This window comes from Triticum urartu, chromosome 3A (genome assembly GCF_056163025.1).
Source record: "Triticum urartu cultivar PI428250 chromosome 3A, HENAU_Tu73, whole genome shotgun sequence".
NCBI classification, from domain to species: domain Eukaryota; kingdom Viridiplantae; phylum Streptophyta; class Magnoliopsida; order Poales; family Poaceae; genus Triticum; species Triticum urartu.
This window is the reverse complement of record NC_141875.1, coordinates 615,058,693-615,079,930: the sequence shown is the minus strand read 5'-3', so window position 1 is coordinate 615,079,930 and position 21,238 is coordinate 615,058,693. Positions and strand designations below refer to the sequence as shown.

At 43.8% G+C, this 21,238-nt stretch overlaps 1 protein-coding gene across 2 annotated transcripts; it reads right to left on the bottom strand.

The window, feature by feature from the left end:
- Positions 1 to 13,347: 13,347 nt before the first annotated feature.
- On the bottom strand, positions 13,348 to 20,827 carry LOC147980811 (beta-galactosidase 3-like). Of its 2 annotated transcripts, XM_087513595.1 has the most exons (19): positions 20,480 to 20,826; positions 20,301 to 20,396; positions 20,111 to 20,223; positions 19,931 to 19,997; positions 19,751 to 19,843; positions 19,522 to 19,665; positions 18,918 to 19,006; positions 18,692 to 18,797; positions 18,366 to 18,453; positions 18,166 to 18,284; positions 17,760 to 17,924; positions 16,396 to 16,580; positions 15,893 to 15,996; positions 15,511 to 15,620; positions 15,196 to 15,303; positions 14,934 to 15,044; positions 14,645 to 14,856; positions 14,213 to 14,549; positions 13,348 to 13,861 (listed from the first exon to the last, which is right to left on the bottom strand). In XM_087513595.1, the coding sequence occupies exons 1-19, from the start codon at positions 20,660 to 20,662 to the stop codon at positions 13,751 to 13,753; spliced, it is 2,541 nt and encodes an 846-aa protein (XP_087369721.1). In that variant the 5' UTR covers positions 20,663 to 20,826; the 3' UTR covers positions 13,348 to 13,750. The 2 variants fall into 2 exon arrangements, with proteins under 2 accessions (XP_087369721.1, XP_087369720.1); XM_087513594.1 differs by having other exon boundaries at positions 19,751 to 19,997; positions 20,480 to 20,827.
- Between the last annotated feature and the right edge of the window lie 411 nt (positions 20,828 to 21,238).

Here is a 21,238-nt window from a genome sequence, read left to right as displayed (position 1 = left end):
AGGCTATTAACTACAACATAAACACGAGGATATCATATCGCTTATAAGAATTCAATTCTAATCATGCAAGGGTTCATCCATATCTCAGAGAACAAATAAAACTACTCAAACATGTAAACAATAAATATAGGGGAGAAGAACAAGGTACAAGCTGACACCGAGTCAAAGGAGGAGATAGGCATGGCGATGTTTATGAAAATGGCATCAGTGTTTATAAAGATGGCACCGGCCCAAAGGCTGGTGCGGTGCGGCAGTGGAGCCTTCCTTTTCCTTCTTGTTCTTGGCCCTTCCCCTATGGTGGAGGAGATGGAGATTGATATGAGCGTGTTGGCTGGCGACTAGGTATATATAGGAGGCCTTCTCGGGTCTCCTCTGTTGATGTAGCAGCTCTCCTTTGATCCAATTGCTCTAGATGAGCCAAATACAATCCCTATACCTCCTTGGTAGTCAAGGAAGTGATGGGAACAAATGGGGATAAAATCCACAAAGCATCGCTTCTAATCCAGGTGATTTCGGCCTTTTCTTGGCCTGCTAGATACGCCCCGTACGATCGTACCGAGCGTCGTCTTTTGCTATGCACTTGTTTAGTAAATTGGCCATCATTTCTTCATATGAACTCCAATTTTTGCATTCTTGGGCTCGTTAGAATCGGTGAACGCACTTTGTAAATGTCATATTTGACACTAAAAAATGCCTAGGTATGGTGCCTCGAAGTCCTCTGTAGTGAACCCATCGTTGGCCTTTTCATCGTGCTTGGTCTATGGTTGCTCCAAATAAACCATAGACACGACAAAACAAAGAAAAATAAATAAAACATAAAATATGCAATGCTCACAATGAAAAGAGTAAAAACCAAAATCATGCATAATGGACGTGTACTTGGTTCAATAGGACATGATATATGGAGATAATATGCAACAAATGAGCTTCAAAAATGTGTATAAAACAGAGTATCAACGTCCCCACGCTTAAACCTTACTCATGTGGAGTAATAAGGTTGACTACCTAAGCTCATTCTTCTTAACTCTAAAGCATATATTGAAAACCAAAGTCCAAAAGTGTATGCATATCTTTTGTGCAAGCATGCAAAAATTAGCTAGCATGCAAAAGTTAGCTAGCATGGGAGTAATACCTGTAATTATCTTAGTTCCAATGTTACAGAGGTCAAGAAAGAGGAAATGTTTTTGTGAAGTCCAAATTCCCATTGCCAAAGGTTTAGAGAGAATGTCAAAATTATGTTAGGAACAAACACTACAAAATTTGTGATTGTTAGTGACCAAAACCTTAGTGGCGGGAAAGAAACCGTCGCCACAGATCATTTTCACTAACGGAAACCGCCACTAGCTAATTTCCTCCGCCGGCAGTCCCCTTTCAACTTTGGTGACGTCCTGGCCTGATTTTAGGCGACGCTTTTGGCTATCACATTTGATTTTCATTTTCTATGATGGTTGTAAGAGTCGCCTAAAATGATAGAGGGGTTAGCTTAAGGGATTTAGGCTAAGGTGTTTAAATGTGTGTTCTTGGGTTTGCTTGCTATTATTGTAGAGATTTAGACATATTGAAATCACATTTGTTTTCCCTATGATTTGAGTTCCTCAAATTTAAATCCAATGATTCCTTTTTGTACATGCTCACATTTGTTCTTTCAATAATGTGGTCTGATATTTTTATACTACTTTAGTATTTAACATTTGTGTATCATGGTTATTTTTCTAAGAAACATCTAACTTCCTTAACATGCCATAAAACGATGCTTGCCACTGTACATCAAAATCTCATGACAGAAGCATATAGTATTAAAAACGGACATCTTGTCTTTATAGTGCATAATTAGTTTAGACATACATCAAACATTTGGTACATCAGCACGTCATTACCAAAAGTATATCACATCACGAGCAGGAGTGGTGGAGCATGAACAGGAAGTATCGTAACAGGACATAACTACTATTCGTCAGATTTTTTGGATTAAATAGATTGAGTAGGCATTGGTTTGATAAATAGGAGAACCTCATCATCTCCTTGGTGGATCACAAAGATCAGTCTCTGCCATTTTGTACTCACAAAGTAAATCCTTCCATCAAACAATTATGAGGCATCAATCTTTTTCTGACGTCGAGTATATCGACCATAAGTTGGTATCATGATAGATAATAATTCTCATTTCACCATATCAATCCATCTCATCAGGTAGAACACGACTTGGGAGTCTTTGTTGCAAAAGCACAATTCTAACATAGCATGATGGCCTATTTAAATAACAAAGACTGTATTACAAACACTCAAACAAATAAAATTATTACCAAGAGTTCCTTGTTAATGTCAGTCTTAGTCAGAATGTGCATCAATAGCCTGTATGGTGCAGAACTTGGTGCATGTGTGTATTTGCCCACAAGCTTCACGCGCATGTGGTTTCATCACTAAGTTTCATGTTGTTTACTAACTCTTGTGTTTATTCTGATATAACATAGTAAGATAAGAAAATATACACAAACAAGATTAGTAACACATGTGGATATACATAAGCAAGATTATTTTAAACTTGCAAGTAATTGCAAGTCTATATAAGCAAGACACATATGTTTGAAAACACTCACAGGGATGCACGATTGGGACATTGTCGAAATCCACTTTGATTTTAGAACCATGTGTGCTAATATCGAAGTACAACTTCATACCAACTTTAAATTTGTGTACTTTGGCAAATTCTCTCCAAGGTGGTCCAGCGAAAAACATTTGTCCTTTATAGTTTATGAGAGAAGAATGTAAAATAAATCCATCCTTTGTTTTAAGCTCCGGCTTAGCAATGGTCTTTTGAAATGCAAAAACGACCAACTTTTCAGGACTTGTTTCTTGTAAAGCACTAGATGAACTGTGGAAAAATAAAAGTAAAGCAAAAATTACCCTTATAAGTCATAAGTAACTACATATAAAAAATAGTTCATTCATTCACAATGGCTTATGTCTACATATTCACGTATTTAACGGTGGCTTGCTCTGTTTACATACTTTCAGAAAATAGCAAGATTAATGTGCAAGAGATCAATATGCCAGTTCAGGAATTAACCAAAATGTGCACTATGCGGCACCTTATGTCATAACAAAAATTTCACAATGCACCAATGTTGTTTTAGCATTTGTCCTAATTTAGGCATGGTAGCTATTGTTAGGTTCTTTCAGAAAGCAACATGATTGATCTAAAAACTGACCAGTAATTTTTTCGTAATTATGAACCAAACATCAAAACTAGTTGCATGCTGCCTATGGTCATGAACTGAACAATGACTTAAGTAATAGAGCACGAGTAGAGTATGCTGAAGTAATTAACAAAAAATCAGGCACACCATGTTTTATAGAACGAACAATGTAAAAAATACCATCATTTCTATGAAGTCAACTGGAAGGTTGATGAAGAAGTGCCTGGCATGCATTACGTGTCCATTGTCACACAAACCCCTGGTGTCCAAACACCTTGGACACTTTGAATCAAGACCATCGATTTAGTACAAAGATAGCATTCACATGTGATTTAAACGGGAATCAGAGAGATGGAAGAAGGATTTACCTGCATTTTATCTTGGTGATTCCGCCTGCCTTGGGTTTCCTAGAGGTCATCGCGGTGGTCGACGACGGTGGTCGCGGCGGCAGGTGGTGGTGATCTTATGGGGATATGATAGGAAGCGAAGGGGGCGGGAGTGGTGGACGGGGGGAGGGGCGGTGATGAGAGGCGGAATTTGGGGATTGCGTTGGAGAGTGGAGATGACTTAGTGTAGAAGAAGAGCGGCGCCGACTTTGATGTGACTATACGTGAGCATCTGCCCTGTGTGGGGCCACCTAACAACAACAGAAATAAATCATTAGAAAAAATTGAGGTCCTGGATTCGAACCAAGGACCTTAGTCACTTAATAGTTTACACTTAACAGTTAGATAGTACTAATATATGAGTTTATGGCACACCTTCTTTGTCTAGTTGTATATTGCTATTACTCTAGGGTGCCATGACATAGCCGTTCTCACCACCTGAATTGGATGCCAGTGTCGTGGTCACCGCATGAATTGCATCCCAATGACATGGTCACCGCTTGAACTGGATGTTATGGTAGTGCAACCATTAAATTGTACACAACAATTCATCCTCCCTCAAATTGAAACTTTCCCCCGCCCCACTTCTTTGGGTTGCCACTGGTCGACCAATCGTCCGAATCAACGCCTGTCTGCTCAGCGTATTAGTCTGGTTGCTTGATGTACGCACCTGGCTACTCACTTTACATCTCTATCTGGGTCGTCCACTTGTTCGTCCTCGAAGGCACAACCATCATGAATGATGTCCATCATCTTCCCGTCGTCCGCCACATCGCGCCTGGTTGAGACACACTGGTGAGCAGAGAGCGGGCACCCAGTTGATCCACTCCTTGTGTCCACAACTGGACAAGCTGTGGCGATGCTGATACGTCTCCAACGTATCTATAATTTTTGATTGCTCCATGCTATATTATCTACTGTTTTGGACATTATTGGGCTTTATTATCCACTTTTATATTATTTTTGGGACTAACCTATTAACCAGAGGCCCAGCCCAGAATTGTTGTTTTTTTGCCTGTTTTAGGGTTTCGAAGAAAAGGAATATCAAACGGAGTCCAAATGGAATGAAACCTTCAGGAACGTGATTTTCTCAACGAACAAGACTCGGAAGACTTGGACCCTACGTCAAGAAATAAAAGAGGAGGCCACGAGGTAGAGGGGCGCGCCTGCCTACCCCAGGCGCGCCCTCCACCCTTGTGGGCCCCCTGTTGCTCCACCGACGTACTCCTTCCTCCTATATACATCCATGTACCCCCAAAAGATCAGATACGGAGCCAAAACCCTAAATCCACCTCCGTAACTTTCTGTATCCACGAGATCTCATCTTGGGGCCTGTTCCAGAGCTCTGCCGGAGGGGGCATCGATCACGGAGGGCTTCTACATCAACACCATAGCCCCTCCGATGAAGTGTGAGTAGTTCACCTCAGACCTACGGGTCCATAGTTAGTAGCTAGATGGTTTCTTCTCTCTTTTTGGATCTCAATACAATGTTCTCCCCCTCTCTTGTGGAGATCTATTCGATGTAATCTTCTTTTTGCGGTGTGTTTGTTGAGACCGATGAATTGTGGGTTTATGATCAAGTCTATCTATGAACAATATTTGAATCTTCTCTGAATTCTTTTATGTATGATTAGTTATCTTTGCAAGTCTCTTCGAATTATCAGTTTGGTTTGGCCTACTAGATTGATCTTTCTTGCAATGGGAGAAGTGCTTAGCTTTGGGTTCAATCTTGCGGTGTCCTTTCCCAGTGACAGTAGGGGCAGCAAGGCACGTATTGTATTGTTGCCATCGAGGATAACAAGATGGGGTTTTCTTCATATTGCATGAGTCTATCCCTCTACATCATGTCATCTTGCTTAAGGTGTTACTTTGTTTTTAACTTAATACTCTAGATGCATGCTGGATAGCGGTCGATGAGTGGAGTAATAGTAGTAGATGCAGGCAGGAATCGGTTTACTTGTCTCGGACGTGATGCCTATATACATGATCATACCTAGATATTCTCATAACTATGCTCAATTCTGTCAATTGCTCAACAGTAATTTGTTCACCCACCGTAGAATACTTATGCTCTCGAGAGAAGCCACTAGTGAAACCTATGGCCCCCGGGTCTATCTTTATCATATTAATCTCCTACTACTTAGTTATTTCCTTTGCTATTTACTTGGCCTTTATTTTACTTTGCATCTTTATCATAAAAATACCAAAAAATTATCTTATCATATCTATCAGATCTCACTCTCGTAAGTGGCCTTATAGGGATTGACAACCCCTATTTGCGTTGGTTGCGAGGATTTATTTGTTTTGTGCAGGTGCGAGAGACTCGCGCGTAGCCTCCTACTGGATTGATACATTGGTTCTCAAAAACTAAGGGAAATACTTACGCTACTTTGGTGCATCATCCCTTCCTCTTCGGGGAAAACCAACGCAGTGCTCAAGAGGTAGCAAGAAGGATTTCTGGCGCCGTTACCGGGGAGGTCTACACAAAAGTCAACATACCAAGTACCCGTCACATACCCTTATCTCCCGCATTACATTATTTGCCATTCGCCTCTCATTTTCCTCTCCCCCACTTCACCCTTGCCGTTTTATTCGCCCTCTCTCTCTATCCTCCCTCTCTTTTTCTATTTGCCTCTTTTTGCCCGCTTGCTTGTGTGTTAGTTTGTTTGCTTGTCATTATGGCTAGTCCTTTACCTTCTGCCTCTATGTCTGAAATTGGGGAAACTACTGTCGATAATAATTCTGATGCTCCTACTAAAGAACCCACTATCTCACATACAAAAATATTCCGTGTTGGTATTGGTAATATTATTGGAAAATGAGTTATTCAAGATTTCTTTACTTGTGCCGGTGCTTTACCTTCTATGGGTAGTTCTATCCTTCATAGAACTAGTAGTCTTACGGACGCTATTGCCATGCTTGTAGTTGAACTTGAAAGACAATTCATGCACATGCATCATTCCATACAAAGGATTTTTCTGGAATTTTCTAATATTGAGCATTCTTCTGTTAAGCGTGTCGCTACTATCTTTTTGGCTCATGAGTTTAGATTCATAATAAAAGAGGGCAAAGAAATCTTTGCACATTATAGGGTGGACGCTTGCCGTCCTCCCATAGAGGCTATCCTCTTTGATCAAGAAGAAATAATGCGTTTTCAATCTCTAGACTATGTTGCTTTCAATGAAAATCTTAGAAAAAGGGTTCCTACCAATGTTTTAGTTGACATAATCTCAGAACTTAATGATGATTTGGCTATTCAAAATAATGAACTATGATATTCTCTTGAATATAGGCTCACAAAGTTCTGTCAAAAGAATGCTTATAATGATGAATTGGTCGTGCAATATGAAGGACCAAAGGAGGAACCTATACCTCGCAAGGTTGATCTTGGAGACTTTTCTCCCATTAAATTTAGCCCTTTTGATTACTTTTGCTTGCCTCAAAGAAAACTTGCTGCCGAACGTAGAGAATATGAGATGAGTTTTAATAATCTATCTTACTATTATGGCAATACCTAGATCTATTCTTGCTTGTTATGCCTACCTAGGGGCGTTAAACGATAGCGCTTGTTGGGAGGCAACCCAATTTTTTTTATTCCTTGCTTTTTTCTCCTGTTTAGTAATAAATAATTTATCTAGCCTCTGTTTTGGTTGTGTTTTTTGTGTTTAATTAGTGTTTGTGCCAAGTAGATGGGAAGACTTGGGGAAAGTCTTGTTGAACATGCTGTAAAAAACAGAAACTTTAGCGCTCACGAGAACTACTGTCATTTTTATTTGGAAAGTGATATTTAGTTAATTCTTTTTGCAGATGATTAATAGATAAATTCCTCACGTCCAGCAATTTATTTTAGAATTTTTGGGGTTCCAGATCTTGCGCTAGCTACATATTACTACAGACTGTTTTGTTTTTGACAGATTCTGTTTTTCGTGTGTTGTTTGGTTATTTTGATGAATCTATGGCTAGTAAAATAGTTTATAAACCATAGAGAAGTTGGAATACAGTAGGTATAACATCAATATAAATAAAGAATGAGTTCATTACAGTACCTTGAAGTGGTCTTTTGTTTTCCTTCGCTAACGGAGCTCACGAGATTTTCTACTTTAAGTTTTGTGTTGTGAAGTTTTTAAGTTTTGGGTAAAGATTTGATGGATTATGGAACAAGGAGTGGCAAGAGCCTAAGCTTGGGGATGACCATGACACCCCCAAGATAATCTAAGGACACCTAAAAGCCAAAGCTTGGTGATGCCCCGGAAAGCATCCCCTCTTTCGTCTACTTCTATTGGTAACTTTACTTGGAGCTATATTTTTATTCGCCACATGATATGTGTTTTGCTTGGAGCGTCTCATATTTGAGTCTTTACTTTTTAGTTTACCACAATCATCCTTGCTGTAAACACCTTTTGAGAAGACATAATTGCTTAGTTAGTATGCTTGAAGTATTATTATTTTTATGTCAATATGAACTTTTGTCTTGAATCTTTCGGATCTAAATATTCATACCACAATTAAGAAGAATTGCATTAAAATTATGCCAAGTAGCACTCCGCATCAAAAATTCTGTTTTTATCATTTATCTACTCAAGGACGAGCAGGAATTAAGCTTGGGGATGCTTGATACGTCTCCAACGTATCTATAATTTTTGATTGCTCCATGCTATATTATCTACTGTTTTGGACATTATTGGGCTTTATTATCCACTTTTATATTATTTTTGTGACTAACCTATTAACTGGAGGCCCAGCCCAGAATTGCTGTTTTTTTTGCCTGTTTTAGGGTTTCGAAGAAAAGGAATATCAAACGGAGTCCAAACGAAATGAAACCTTCGGGACCGTGATTTTCTCAACGAACAAGACCCGGGAGACTTGGACCCTACGTCAAGAAAGAAAAGAGGAGGCCACGAGGTAGGGGGGCGCGCCTGCCTACCCCAGGCGCGCCCTCCACCCTCGTGCGCCCCCTGTTGCTCCACCGACGTACTCCTTCCTCCTCCTACGTCTATATATATATATATCAACGTACCCCCAAACGATCAGATACGGAGCCAAAACCCTAATTCCACCGCTGTAACTTTCTGTATCCACGAGATCCCATCTTTGTGCCTGTTCCGGAGCTCCGCCGGAGGGGGCATCGATCACGTAGGGCTTCTACATCAACACCATAGCCCCTCCGATGAAGTGTGAGTAGTTCACCTCAGACCTACGGGTCCATAGTTAGTAGCTAGATGGCTTCTTCTCTCTTTTTGGATCTCAATACAATGTTCTCCCCATCTCTTGTGGAGATCTATTCAATGTAATCTTCTTTTTACGGTGTGTTTGTTGAGACCGATGAATCGTGGGTTTATGATCAACAAGTCTATCTATGAACAATATTTGAATCTTCTCTGAATTCTTTTATGTATGATTGGTTATCTTTGCAAGTCTCTTCGAATTATCAGTTTGGTTTGGCCTACTAGATTAATCTTTCTTGCAATGGGAGAAGTGCTTAGCTTTGGGTTCAATCTCGCGGTGTCCTTTCCCAGTGACAGTAGGGGCAGCGAGGCACGTATTGTATTGTTGCCATCGAGGATAACAAGATGGGGTTTTCTTCATATTGCATGAGTCTATCCCTCTATATCATGTCATCTTGCTTAAGGCGTTACTCTGTTTTTAACTTAATACTCTAGATGCATGCTGGATAGCGGTCGATGAGTGGAGTAATAGTAGTAGATGCAGGCAGGAGTCGGTCTACTTGTCTCGGATGTGATGCCTATATACATGATCATACCTAGATATTCTCATAACTATGCTCAATTCTGTCAATTGCTCAACAGTAATTTGTTCACACGGCGTAGAATACTTATGCTCTCGAGAGAAGCCACTAGTGAAACCTATGGCCCCCAGGTCATCTTTATCATATTAATCTCCTACTACTTAGTTATTTCCTTTGCTATTTACTTTGCCTTTATTTTAATTTGCATCTTTATCATAAAAATACCAAAAAAATTATCTTATCGTATCTATCAGATCTCACTCTCGTAAGTGGCCTTATAGGGATTGACAACCCCTATTTGCGTTGGTTGCGAGGATTTATTTGTTTTGTGCAGGTGCGAGGGACTCGCGCGTAGCCTCCTACTGGATTGATACATTGGTTCTCAAAAACTGAGGGAAATACTTACGCTACTTTGGTGCATCATCCCTTCCTCTTCGGGGAAAACCAACGCAGTGCTCAAGAGGTAGCAGATGCCAACTTGGCGAAGTGGAGGGCATCACATTGAGGTCGATGGCCCATGGCATGAACATGCTGGAAGTGATCGGGGACAGGTGGTGATGACCTAGTTGCGTGGCCGTGTAGTAGTACGAAGGTTGCATCTCCGACTGCCAAGTTGACGATTGCATCGGTCGTGGCGGCGGCGCCCTACATCACCGCCTGCTGGCCTATCACCCCCGTCCCGGCCCGCTACCCTTCTTAGGAGATGGCGGATGGCCGGCCTCCAAAGCCGCTTTATCCTTGCTCCTTTGGACACCGCGACTGGCATTGCGGGTCGCCGAGTTGATCTTCCGGGCGGCCACCACGTTTGGATCCTCCTCATCCGGCTTCGACAATGGTACAAACAGATCCATGTGGCGACTGACGACAAAAAGGGCGGGAACATGGGTGGACGGTGGCGGCGATCAGCTAAAGAGGATGGAAATGCGTGGGCTTTGGCACACAAACAATGCGGATGTGGCCAAATGTGCGGGCTCCGGGTGGGGTTTTAGGTGGGCCGGGGTTGTTGGAGTCCTCGGTGGTGGAGGTCCGGACTAGCGCAAACCTCCTCCACTTTGCATCCGGTTTGCGGGAATTCAGACACCCGGACGCATCCGCTAACGTTTGTGGCATAGCATTGGATGGCACAAAACATCCGAACACATTGGTCAAGATGTTTGCGGGCGTTTTGCGGACTGGCCATTGTCCCTGAACAACAGTGCGGTCTCAATCATAAGAAAGGTGTCGTCATCTGCGGAACGAAGGTGTTAGGAGCCTATCAACCACCTCCTTCGATACAGGCATAGTGTCGGTTTTATAGGACTTTACTGTCGATATGTCGGTTTTCTTTCTCCTTTTGCCACTCTTTATGCTTGGATGTGTGCATCCTAACTATGTGAAGACCAGATGTATCTGCTTGATGCTACATTTTGAGTTAATAAATACACCAATACACCTTTTATTGAAAGACGGCCTATCAGCCAAGGTTTATTATTATTATTATTATTATTATTATTATTATTATTATTATTATTATTATTATTATTATTATCTGTCATGTCTACTATAAGTTGGTCGTGTGGCGTTTTTATCTCGCTTTGGCCGTTTGCGTTTTGCTAATGAGGATAATGTCCTTGACCTGCCTTGTCCTACACACAGGAAGCTGTAAAGCAAGGGTGCTTAGAATAGTGTCACTTGACAAACTGAGCTTCAGGTCGGGAGCTGGGAGGGACGGCATGATTGGATTCTCCCGCTACGCCACTTATCAACACTAATCAATAGGGTTAGAGAAGCTTGATGACAGTTTGGCGCGCACTCACCTGGCGTCCTAATCGCAGCTGCATGGTAACTCAACTGTGCAGCTGATACCTGAGTCGCTTTGCTTTCGTTTTCTGGATTTGGATTTCATTTTCCCTCACGTCTTTGTTGGAAACCGTTGCGAGAGAAACGACCACTCATGGATGGATTCAACATCAGTACTACGCGACATCCGTCATCATAAAAACCCCCCTCTCACTGTAGTGTCGGCAGACGGGGTAGATATATCTAGCTGCCATTCTGCCTAGATCCTCCAAATTCTGCACTAGCTAGAAGCCCTATACATTACAAGAAAAAAATGTATATGTTCCTCACAAGAACTTTCTAGAAAAGAGAGAGCTTGATTGGTTCAGACGACAGCAGGAACAATGGTTGATTGAACTTTTGAACAAATAACAAAGACAAGAAGCTTATAAATTTCTTAATGAAAAAGCCCTGATATGCCGTTGGGACTGGCTGGAGGCATTATTTTCCTGTTGCAATTGGGAGCCTTATCATCTTCTCTTGCGCCAGCTTCAGATGGGATATGCTCCTATATAGCAATCATATACAGTACGGTATGGTGGTCCCCACATGTATATACGTACGCCGAATCGTCCAAAGCTTGCACTGTTAGGACGTATACACACAGCACGCTGGGTATTGATTACCGGCTTGTATTTTGTCTCCTGTTGATGTCTCCCAGACCAAAAGAGATGGCCGGACGATCCAATCTAGTAGGCTACAGTCACACGTAGGTGGCCTTTGTTTGGGCTACACCTTCTGATTCTCAGATTCTAGGATCCTAAAATCAGAAGCTCAAACAAACATATCAGATTTCCATATAGCTTCCTAGAATCCGATTTCAAAAATGAACTACCAGCGAAGGGAATCCGAAAGCAGCGATTTTGATGATTCGGCCGATTCTGCAGCTTCCCGCAAAACAAAACAGTTCGTTTTATGCCCCGCAGGCTGGGTCAACGACGCCCAACCCCCCTCGTCTCGTCTCCCTCCCATGGCGACCACGACGGCGACAATCGCGACGTAGGAGGTGTGCCTGCTGCGGCTGGAGGATCAGGCGGAGCCCGGCGGCGGCAGCGCCTGGGAGTACCTCGCCTGCAGGTTCCGCATGCGCGGCTCCGCCCCTCGGCCTCGCCCGCAGGCTTCCCTCGCGGCCCGCCCCCATCTTCTGGCCACCAAGCTCTGCCTCCACCGCCACTTCGCCAGCACAGTCGGCTCCAGGATGGGCGGATCTGACTCCACCATCCCCGTCCCTCGCCATATTCCGACCAAGGAGCCGCGTCTCCGCCGCTGCGACGCGCCGCCCCGATCTCCGCGTACGCCAGCCCCGCCGGCTCCAGGATAGGCGGATCCGGCGCCTCCACGTCTGCCCGCCCCGTACTCCGGCAACCAAACCCCACCTCCACCTCCGCTGCTCGAGCTCCGCCTCCAATCTCTGCTCTGTTCTTGGCCTTGGGTAAACAAACAGTACATTCGGGGCTGCAGCTGCTTCAGATTTTCAGGGCAAACAATCTGCTTCAGATTTCCAGAATCTGCAGCTGCAGCTGATTCTCAGAATCCAAGCCGAAGCTGATTTTCAAGAATCCGTAGCCCAAACAAAGGGGGCCGTAGTGTACGAGACACACTTGGTACGATCTTATTCCGCAGTACTGGTACTGGTCCACCATGCCTGTGATTAAGAAAAGAATGGCAGTTGTCAGTTGAACAGCCTGGCCAATCTTATAGCTACAACGAGTTGGTGGCCTCACTGTCAGGGATGATGATAATACCGGTGCACTTTCAAGGCTTGCTTGACAAGCCTCTAAATGCAGACAATCTTCTGCAACAACCCAGCTGCCTCGGCAAAAATTCTGGTTATACTCCGCCAACCTGACAACTTTGCTGAAAAAGAATCTAAACTTTGGACGCTAAGATGTTTGTCTGTCAGTTTAGGGAAGAGTCTCAAAGTTTCCGTCAGATGCTTAGTGCTATGATCACATGTGTCCAGAATACGTGCCACATGCACGTAAAACAAAGCACGTACGTACGTACGTACGATGTGGAATATTTGAAGCCCGGTCCAAGAGTTGGGACGAATGATTCTGTCTGTTAGCTCAGATGTCGCCCCACATGTGAGTGTGATGTGATCTACATCTACTGTCAATGTGTCAACCAAAGAGAGCAACAACCCAACGTACGGAAGAAGGGGAATACGATAGGGGGAAAGTAATGCGTGAACTGAACCTGACAGAACTGGCCTTAATTAAGCAAGAGATTCCTCACACTACATCAGCTTTGATATAGGACGTTCATGATCCATCGTACAATATGCTTCGTGGTAGTAGTATGCTTGCTCGTGGTTTGAACTCGTGGCCACATTAGGTATAATGAGCCCGAGACGCAACGCATTTGCTCATATGGTCAGTATCAAAAATAGCACCAGGACGGGCATCATCCATCGTGAGAAATCGACGAAAACAAAAGCTAACATCAAGATGCTAAAAAGAAATCTGAACCTAAATCTAGGTAGACTTCCACTTCCAGGATTGTCATATTGCGTAAAAGCAACCAGCACTGCAGCTTCCGAATTTGATTTTCGACGAGTAGATTTGTAGTGGTGGAACCCTCAGCTGAGTACAACTCACAGATTAAGAACAGTCTGCTTCAATGGCAAGTGTTTTGGTGACGCCGGGGCATGGATCTTCTCCGAATCCCTCGTCTGACAGCGAAACTGTACAGCTGTTGATGTTCAGACAGGCCTGCAGAGAATAAAAAGGACCGCTCAGGAAATATACAAACTTTGGTTTGGTCAATCAAATCTAGATCTCTACGTAATGATGATCCAGAAACAGCCCTTAGACACGACTCGCATGGCACGCATGTTAGCTTGGAAATGGAATGTTAAAACCTGCTACATGTCTAATCTGTTCCCAGTTGCACCATTACTGAAGTCTGCAAAGTCAGAGCTGACAGCCATCGAATTCCAAGACTAGATTCATGTGCACCGATCCAAATCCACGTGCATCAGCACTTCTAAGCCAGATTTGATGCTTATCTAGTTCTAGATAAGAACCAGGTGCGGTTTTACGTCGAGAAACCGGAAATTTTACCTTCTCAACAACAGATAGAGAGTCTGGATGGTGGCAGCTTCCCTGTTGGTAGGATCTGCAGGTTCCACTGGGGTCTCCGAAGCTCGCAAACTTGACTGAAGAGATGTTTTTGCCCTTGGGGCAAGACAGCTCTACTTTTGCTGCTACTGGGTTACCATCTGAGATGCTTTTATCCCAGGACTCCAAGTCTATGGAAGGATAGTTCTCCGAGACAAAGGAGCAAACACTTGTCGCGACTCTCCTCGAGAATGTAATCTTCGTGGGATCTCCACCCTGCTCCTCAAAGACCACAAGGGTGTTCCCTGATGGGTGAAACCATGACCTTGGGACGTGGTACCTTTGTTCAAAAGTGAAACAGAAATGTGAAACACAAGAGAACAATCGCATAACATAATTAGGATGGTGAGCTGTGCCAAATGCCGGTCACGTTACCATCTTTGAGTTGGCTTTCCACATCCAGCCCTGCACTTGTCTGGAGAAAATTTTCCTCTGTAGTCACAGCTCGGAGTGCACCTGTCATCAGTAGGACTTGTCCTGGGCCAATACCTCCCTATGGCATTTCCATTCAACCAAACCAGGCCTTTCCCCATGGACTGCATGTCTAGCCCAACTGGGTCATCTCCTTGTGGGACATCAACATTCACCTAGGAAGAACATTGGATTACGACACGTAATAGGATGTGAAGAATTCATCGAGAATATAAAGATCGTAAGATGTTACCTTGTACCATGTCAAAGGCTGATGTTTTGGTGGCTCAGATTGTGGCCTCCACCTTTGGTTATTCCCTTGGTCGGGCTTAAATAAACCGTAGTGTTCACCTTCCAACCCAATCTACCAACAAATACATAACAGAAGCACAGATAAACACCCATCTCGATTATGTCAAATTCTGGGCATAAACTCAGGAACATATACGATGTAGGAGTACTTCCATATTGAGTTCTCAATAGAAGTTCCATATGAAGAATATTGATGACAGTACCTTGTATGCCCAATTATTTGAAGACAAGTCTATGGTTCCATTTTTCATTCCAGAGATGTTCACACTTGTAAGGCCAGCTCCCACCCATTCATAATAGGGTCCTGCACTCTTAGGAAGTGCATAAAGTTACAATCAGATAAGCAATTTTGACTTTAAGTGGCCTGCTAATAGATAGTACTAGAAGTTAACAAAGGGCCATAGGACGATCTTCTCAAAAGTGTGTAAACTGCATACATATGCACATAAAAATAGCATGTAAAGAACAGCATACATATAATGCAATGTTAAATCGTTCATACAGGTACAGAAGCTTACTTTCAATCCAACAGTCATGCTCAGTAGTGCAATTTCATTCTTCCCAGCCTTCAAGTTGATGGGCATATGCACACTGAAACTTGATTCTGAGCCATTACCATATGCACTACCTGAGAAAGACATCCATGGAAGGTAAGTGTGATGACAGAGCAACTCAAACTGAAGAGGACTGTAGATTGTAAAGAACTAGTATCAAAGGGTCAAGAGATGCTGCTGACGACGTATGATTCAACAACCCTCTGAAGAGTTGTTATAACAACCTCTCTACTTCTTAAGATATATTTTGACCATACAAAAAATGTTTATACCCCAAAGAGCAATATAGGCTGAATTAGAACTGCACAAACATTATCTCTCAGTGTAATGTGAGTAAAGAACAGACCTATGAGCATATTATTCAGGAAAGCGTGAACAGCATGGCCTTTGGAGCCGATATTAAGAATGGGATGGTTCCCACTTGCAGGATAACTTTTGTCCACATCAAAACTGCAAATTTCATTCAAAGAATGGGTCACGTACAGAATTGGAAGTGCTTAGGATGGTACAGAACAAAACTTTGAGATCTAATTTTTGTCTCAAGTCAAAGTTTTAAAACTTTGACCATCTTTCTAGGAAAAAGTAAAAGCATTTATGGCACCAAATTAGTACCACTAGATCCGTTTTGAAATGTACTTTGATAATATATCAATTTGATGTCATATATGTTACTATTATTTTCTAGAAAGTTGGTCAAAATTTTAAAACTTTGACTTAGAACAAAAACTAGATGTACACTTATTCGCGGACGGAGGGAGTAAATAACACTAAGACCTCCCCTCTTTAGTTGATACCAAAAAAGCTTATCAAAATACTAAGAATACATGGTACAGCCTGTAGTAGACGAACCTTGTAGTGTGCCACAGATAATCAGTAGAGTCTTTTGTTGTATTAATATGGTCCACAAATTCATTTCGTACAAAGTCATTTTTATCCCAAATGCCGATTCTCTCTGTGAAAATGCTCCACTGATGAGGTATTGATGCTTGCAAAGTTTCTGGAACCATGTCCACCATCAAAGTTTGAGATCGAACCTGAAGATGATCAATCATCAAGAACCGAAGAAATAAGAGTGTCGTCAGCTAATATTGTGTTTCTCAGTTAAGCATTGAATAATCTGATGTTGGCTATATACTTTTCTGAGGAACCATATTGTGAGCTAGTCGTGAGCTATACTTTTCTCCTTTTCAGTTCTTCTGTTTCATTTTCTCAGAAGACCGATGTCCATTTAAACAAGGCTTTGAACCCTTTGGAGGTGTGGTTCCTATGGCTGATAAAATTGTTGTGGCCGGAGTGTTGGTGCCTAATCCTGGTGTCCTTTTAGCCACCAAGATTTGTGAATTCCTCGCCAACCTGGACTCTGAAAATTCTGGAAAGACGATTGGATGCCTCTTGGAGGAAAAAGCTTTGAGGAAGAAGCACAAGACGGGTGGCGCTAACTCTAGATCTGGCATCCTCAAAGGGAAATCTTGCAGGAGCAAAAGCAAGAAGGATAGCGCTAGAGGGGAGGCGCAAATGGTTCCATGATGGATGGCTCTCGGCTTTCTGAGTTGCAGATGTGTGCTCGGTCATGGGTGTGGTTTTCGTCGATGTGTTTTCCTTGAGTTGCATTGTGTCGATTGGTTTTCTTTTGCAGTACAGGGACCCATATGTTGCGGGTTGCAGTAGTAGTGTGTTGGGTGCTTCGGTCCCGTGGCTCCATGATTTGGGAGTAGTTCACATGTGGATGGGGTCGTGCTTTTTGTTAAGCTTCATGCACTAGCCAGCGCAACCAAAAGTCCGAACTGATGGAAAGGGCCAGGCAATTCACATATACACTTCAACACCCCCTCTCACGTGTGACGCGGAAAGTCAACACGTGGACAGACTCAGAGGTATGGCTCAAGAGGCCTATACGCGAACACAAAGGGAGGAACAACAATTTTTAGATAAATTGCGAAAGCCAGGACTTGAACTCAAGACCTTAGCTCTGATACCATGTTAAGCTTTATGCACTAGCCAGCGCAACCAAAAGTCCGAACTGATGGAAAGGGCTAGGCAATTCACATATACACTTCAACACTTTTGAGCATGGTTGTGATGGTTTTCGCCCGGTTTTTCACAAATTAACTGGGCAACTCTCTTCTTCTTAATTAATGGACGAGGCAAAACTTTTGCCTCTGTGTCAAAAAAAAGTGTTTTATTCTGAAACCATTAAAAGGAAAATCAAATACCTTCGCAGTGTTGAAAACCACATTCTTGCAGTCAGGTAGGATGCTAACTGACCAAGCAGGAAGATCATATTGTCTGTTCCTGAAAGTGACAACTTTGTCCTTTTCTGAATCAATGTTAGCCAGGAATGCAACACATCCTCCTGAGTGATCAGTGTAAACATCAGCCTGCAAGCAGAAGTTGATATTAGCACAGGTTGAGGTTGACTTAATGATGTAGTCAATACGTGGGCTATATATAAAGCAGCGTGTATCATGTAAACACAAGGTGCTATTTACAACAGAGATAGATTTTACTACTTAATTTTAGACTCAAAAGAGAACAAGCATGTAGATGTAAGTGTATCACATAACTGGGTCGGTGCAGCGTTAGATCAATTATAACCCAACAGAAGGCAATAAAGCTTACCTCTTGTTGAGGTCCAAGAGAGAGTAACGTTGAGTTTCCAGAAAGCAGACTATGTTCACACAATTTTATAGATTTGTGAAGCTCCTTCAGATGTGCCCATTTTGGAAGTCGCTTAAGGCCTGAAATCCATATCAAGGAACAATGTTCAGATGGTTCTAGGCACAAGCTTATTGATGGACCCAAGATCAATAGAGCCTAACCATATTCATCAATTGGTGCATCATAGTCATAGCTAGTTGTAATGAACGGCCCTCCAGCAGTACGATCAAAGTTCGTTCCACCATGGTACTTCAAAAGGACAATGAAGACTTGATCAATTTCAGTAGGATGAAATCATCATCAGTTTCCGATCAGAAAAAAAGATCATCATCATCAGTTACGCTATCAGGTATCAACTGAAATATGATTTCAGATGTTTGGCCGTAATATCAGAGTGTCTTTGTCAAGTTAGAATATGAGATGTGGTATCCCTTGTGAATTTATAATACAAGAAAAGTTAGAATATGAACTGTGCACAAAGCAATACCACATAGTAATTCTGAACGCTGCCACCTTTCCCAAAAAAACGTGCAACAGAAAACGCAACATCCTCAGGGGGTCTGTGGGGGTTACTTTCACCAAAAGTCTGGAACCTAAACAAAAATTGAAATAAATAAGATGCAGGAGATGCTTTCCATAACGTGTTATGAAAAATAGCAGAAGTAACTGTAAATTATAATCGGTAACTAATGAAAGTGTATCAAATGCATTACCATCCTGGCCAATTCTCTGTCCAAATTTTTGGCTGGGTTGGCAAATTTGGCTTGAATTGATCGCAGTAGAACGAATTACAGGTGTTTATCTGCAAATGTCAGTTGCATCAATGAATCGATCTGACCAAAAAGAACTCGTATGACATGCCAATTGCAACAATTACCAAGCTCATACATGTATATCTATCAAAATACTGCTAATCACATAACAATGATTTTTGTTATGAAGACATACCCATGACTATTTGTGCAAGTGCACTCTTACAGTCCTGATTCCTAAGAGCGGCAGTAGTTCTATGTTATTAATAACGAAGCTACATCTACTGATTTTTTTTTATTTTTTTTTGCGGGAGAAGCTACATCTACTGATGATCTGCTGTTTAGTGTTTTACCTATTGTAATGGCCCTCAATTAGAACACAATTTCAGGAGCAAGCCATCATTCATAAAATACACCATTAACAACAACAAAAATTGCAGTTGGGCTTGTCATTCAAAAAAATTGATGGCATACGATGCAATTTGAGTGAAAACATGTATGATGAGGTAAATCCATGTCTTCACTGTTTTTTTAAAACACAAGGCACTGCATGTGAGAAACTAACCACATGATCAGGAACATCGTACTGCTGACACATGATCCAAGGGACGCCAGTGTTCTGCGCCAGAGCCATACTACCTGCCCACATTGCATATGCCTTGCCACCAGCTCCATACGCTTGTTGATAATACCCATACTCATTTTCAATCTGGAATGCACAAATTTTCAGTTTCAGACAATCTAATCCTGTCAGTTGTGAAAAAGATCGATCTCAAAATTGATGGAATCACAACCTGAGCTAGGATGATGTGCCCTCCCTGCGAAGCGAAGAACCGTTCTTCCTTCATCATGCCCACGATTTTCGTCGTGAAGCTCTTCATGTGAGACTGCATAATAACGAGTGCCGCTTGGGTTATCACCCGAACCGGGCAAATGTACCACCAAACACTCCAGAATTCACAAGCCAGCCTCACCTTGAATGGCTCGTTGTTCGTCCGGAACACCGTTCCAGGTATGTAATGCAGCCACGCAGGCACGCCCCTGAAACCACACACAGAGCTTAAACTGTTCATTACACCACAGAAATGGAGGAGATGGCAGCAAAAATTTAGAGCTGCGCCAAGACAGAGACGGTGAAAGGGAAGGAAGCGGACCCGAAGTTCCACTCGGCGGCGACGAAGGGGCCGATGCGCAGCATGAGGTAGAGCCCGGCGTCCTTGACGACCCTCGCGAACTGCACCAGGTCGAACCGCTCCTCGAAGTAGTACTGCAATCCATTCACCTGGTCTGTGAAGAACAGACGAAATGCAGCACAAAAATGAAGCGGCGCGGCGGCGGGCGGACCTTGCCGGGGGCGGTCTCGTGGCCGTTCCAGAAGACGTAGGTCTCGATGCAGTCGGCGCCGCCGTCCTTGGCCTCGGCCACCAGCTTGGGCCACATCTGCGAGCACGCGCAGCAGTCAGTCGAGGTCACCACTGGCGCTGTCCTGCTAATGTATGTGCTGGGGAGGGGCAGGGGCGTACCGCGGGGACGCTGCGGGGGTAGTGGATGGAGGCGGAGATGAGCAGGCGGCGGCGGCCGGAGATGACGAGGGAGCGGTGGTCGTACGTCACACCGGAGGCGGCGGCCGCAGCGTGGACGGCGAGCAACTGAAGCAGCAGCAGCAGGAGCAAGGGGAGCAGCCGAGGACCGGCGGCGGCGGCCATGGCTGGCTGGAGTCGAGTGACGATGTGCGTACGGCGCGCCGGTGGCGGCTTAAATAGAGCGCAGAGCCGGTGTCAGTGCGCGGGGGAGTGTGGTGGGAGCGAGTGAGGCGCCGCGCCGTGGATGATGGATGGATGACAGCGATACGCCCGGGAATTATTGCGCCACGCGGTGACTGGTGTTTTTCGTGGGGCGCCGGACCGGAGCGTGTTGTAGGGATTGGGTGCTCCAGACTCCCAAGTGCCCGTGCGGCGTGCGCTGCTGGCCGCGGTGTCCCAGCGGCCACACGCCACGGCGACGGCGGCCGGTCGAGATGGACACGGGAGGGAAAAGATGGGAAATCCTTTTGAATTTTGATTGCTGTGCCTGTGGGTGGGGAGCGGCCCGGCCACACGAGCGTGTGCTTCCCGTTCGGGGCGTGCGCAGCGGATGGGGGTGAGAGAGACGCGGGGTGTGGGAGGAACCGGGAATCGGGAAGCGTGGAGCGAGTCGGCGTGGCGTCGCGCCGCATGTGACCTCGGTCGGATGAAGGCCCACCGACCACCGTAGTCCCTGCCCGTGCCCGGTCTCCGGAACGC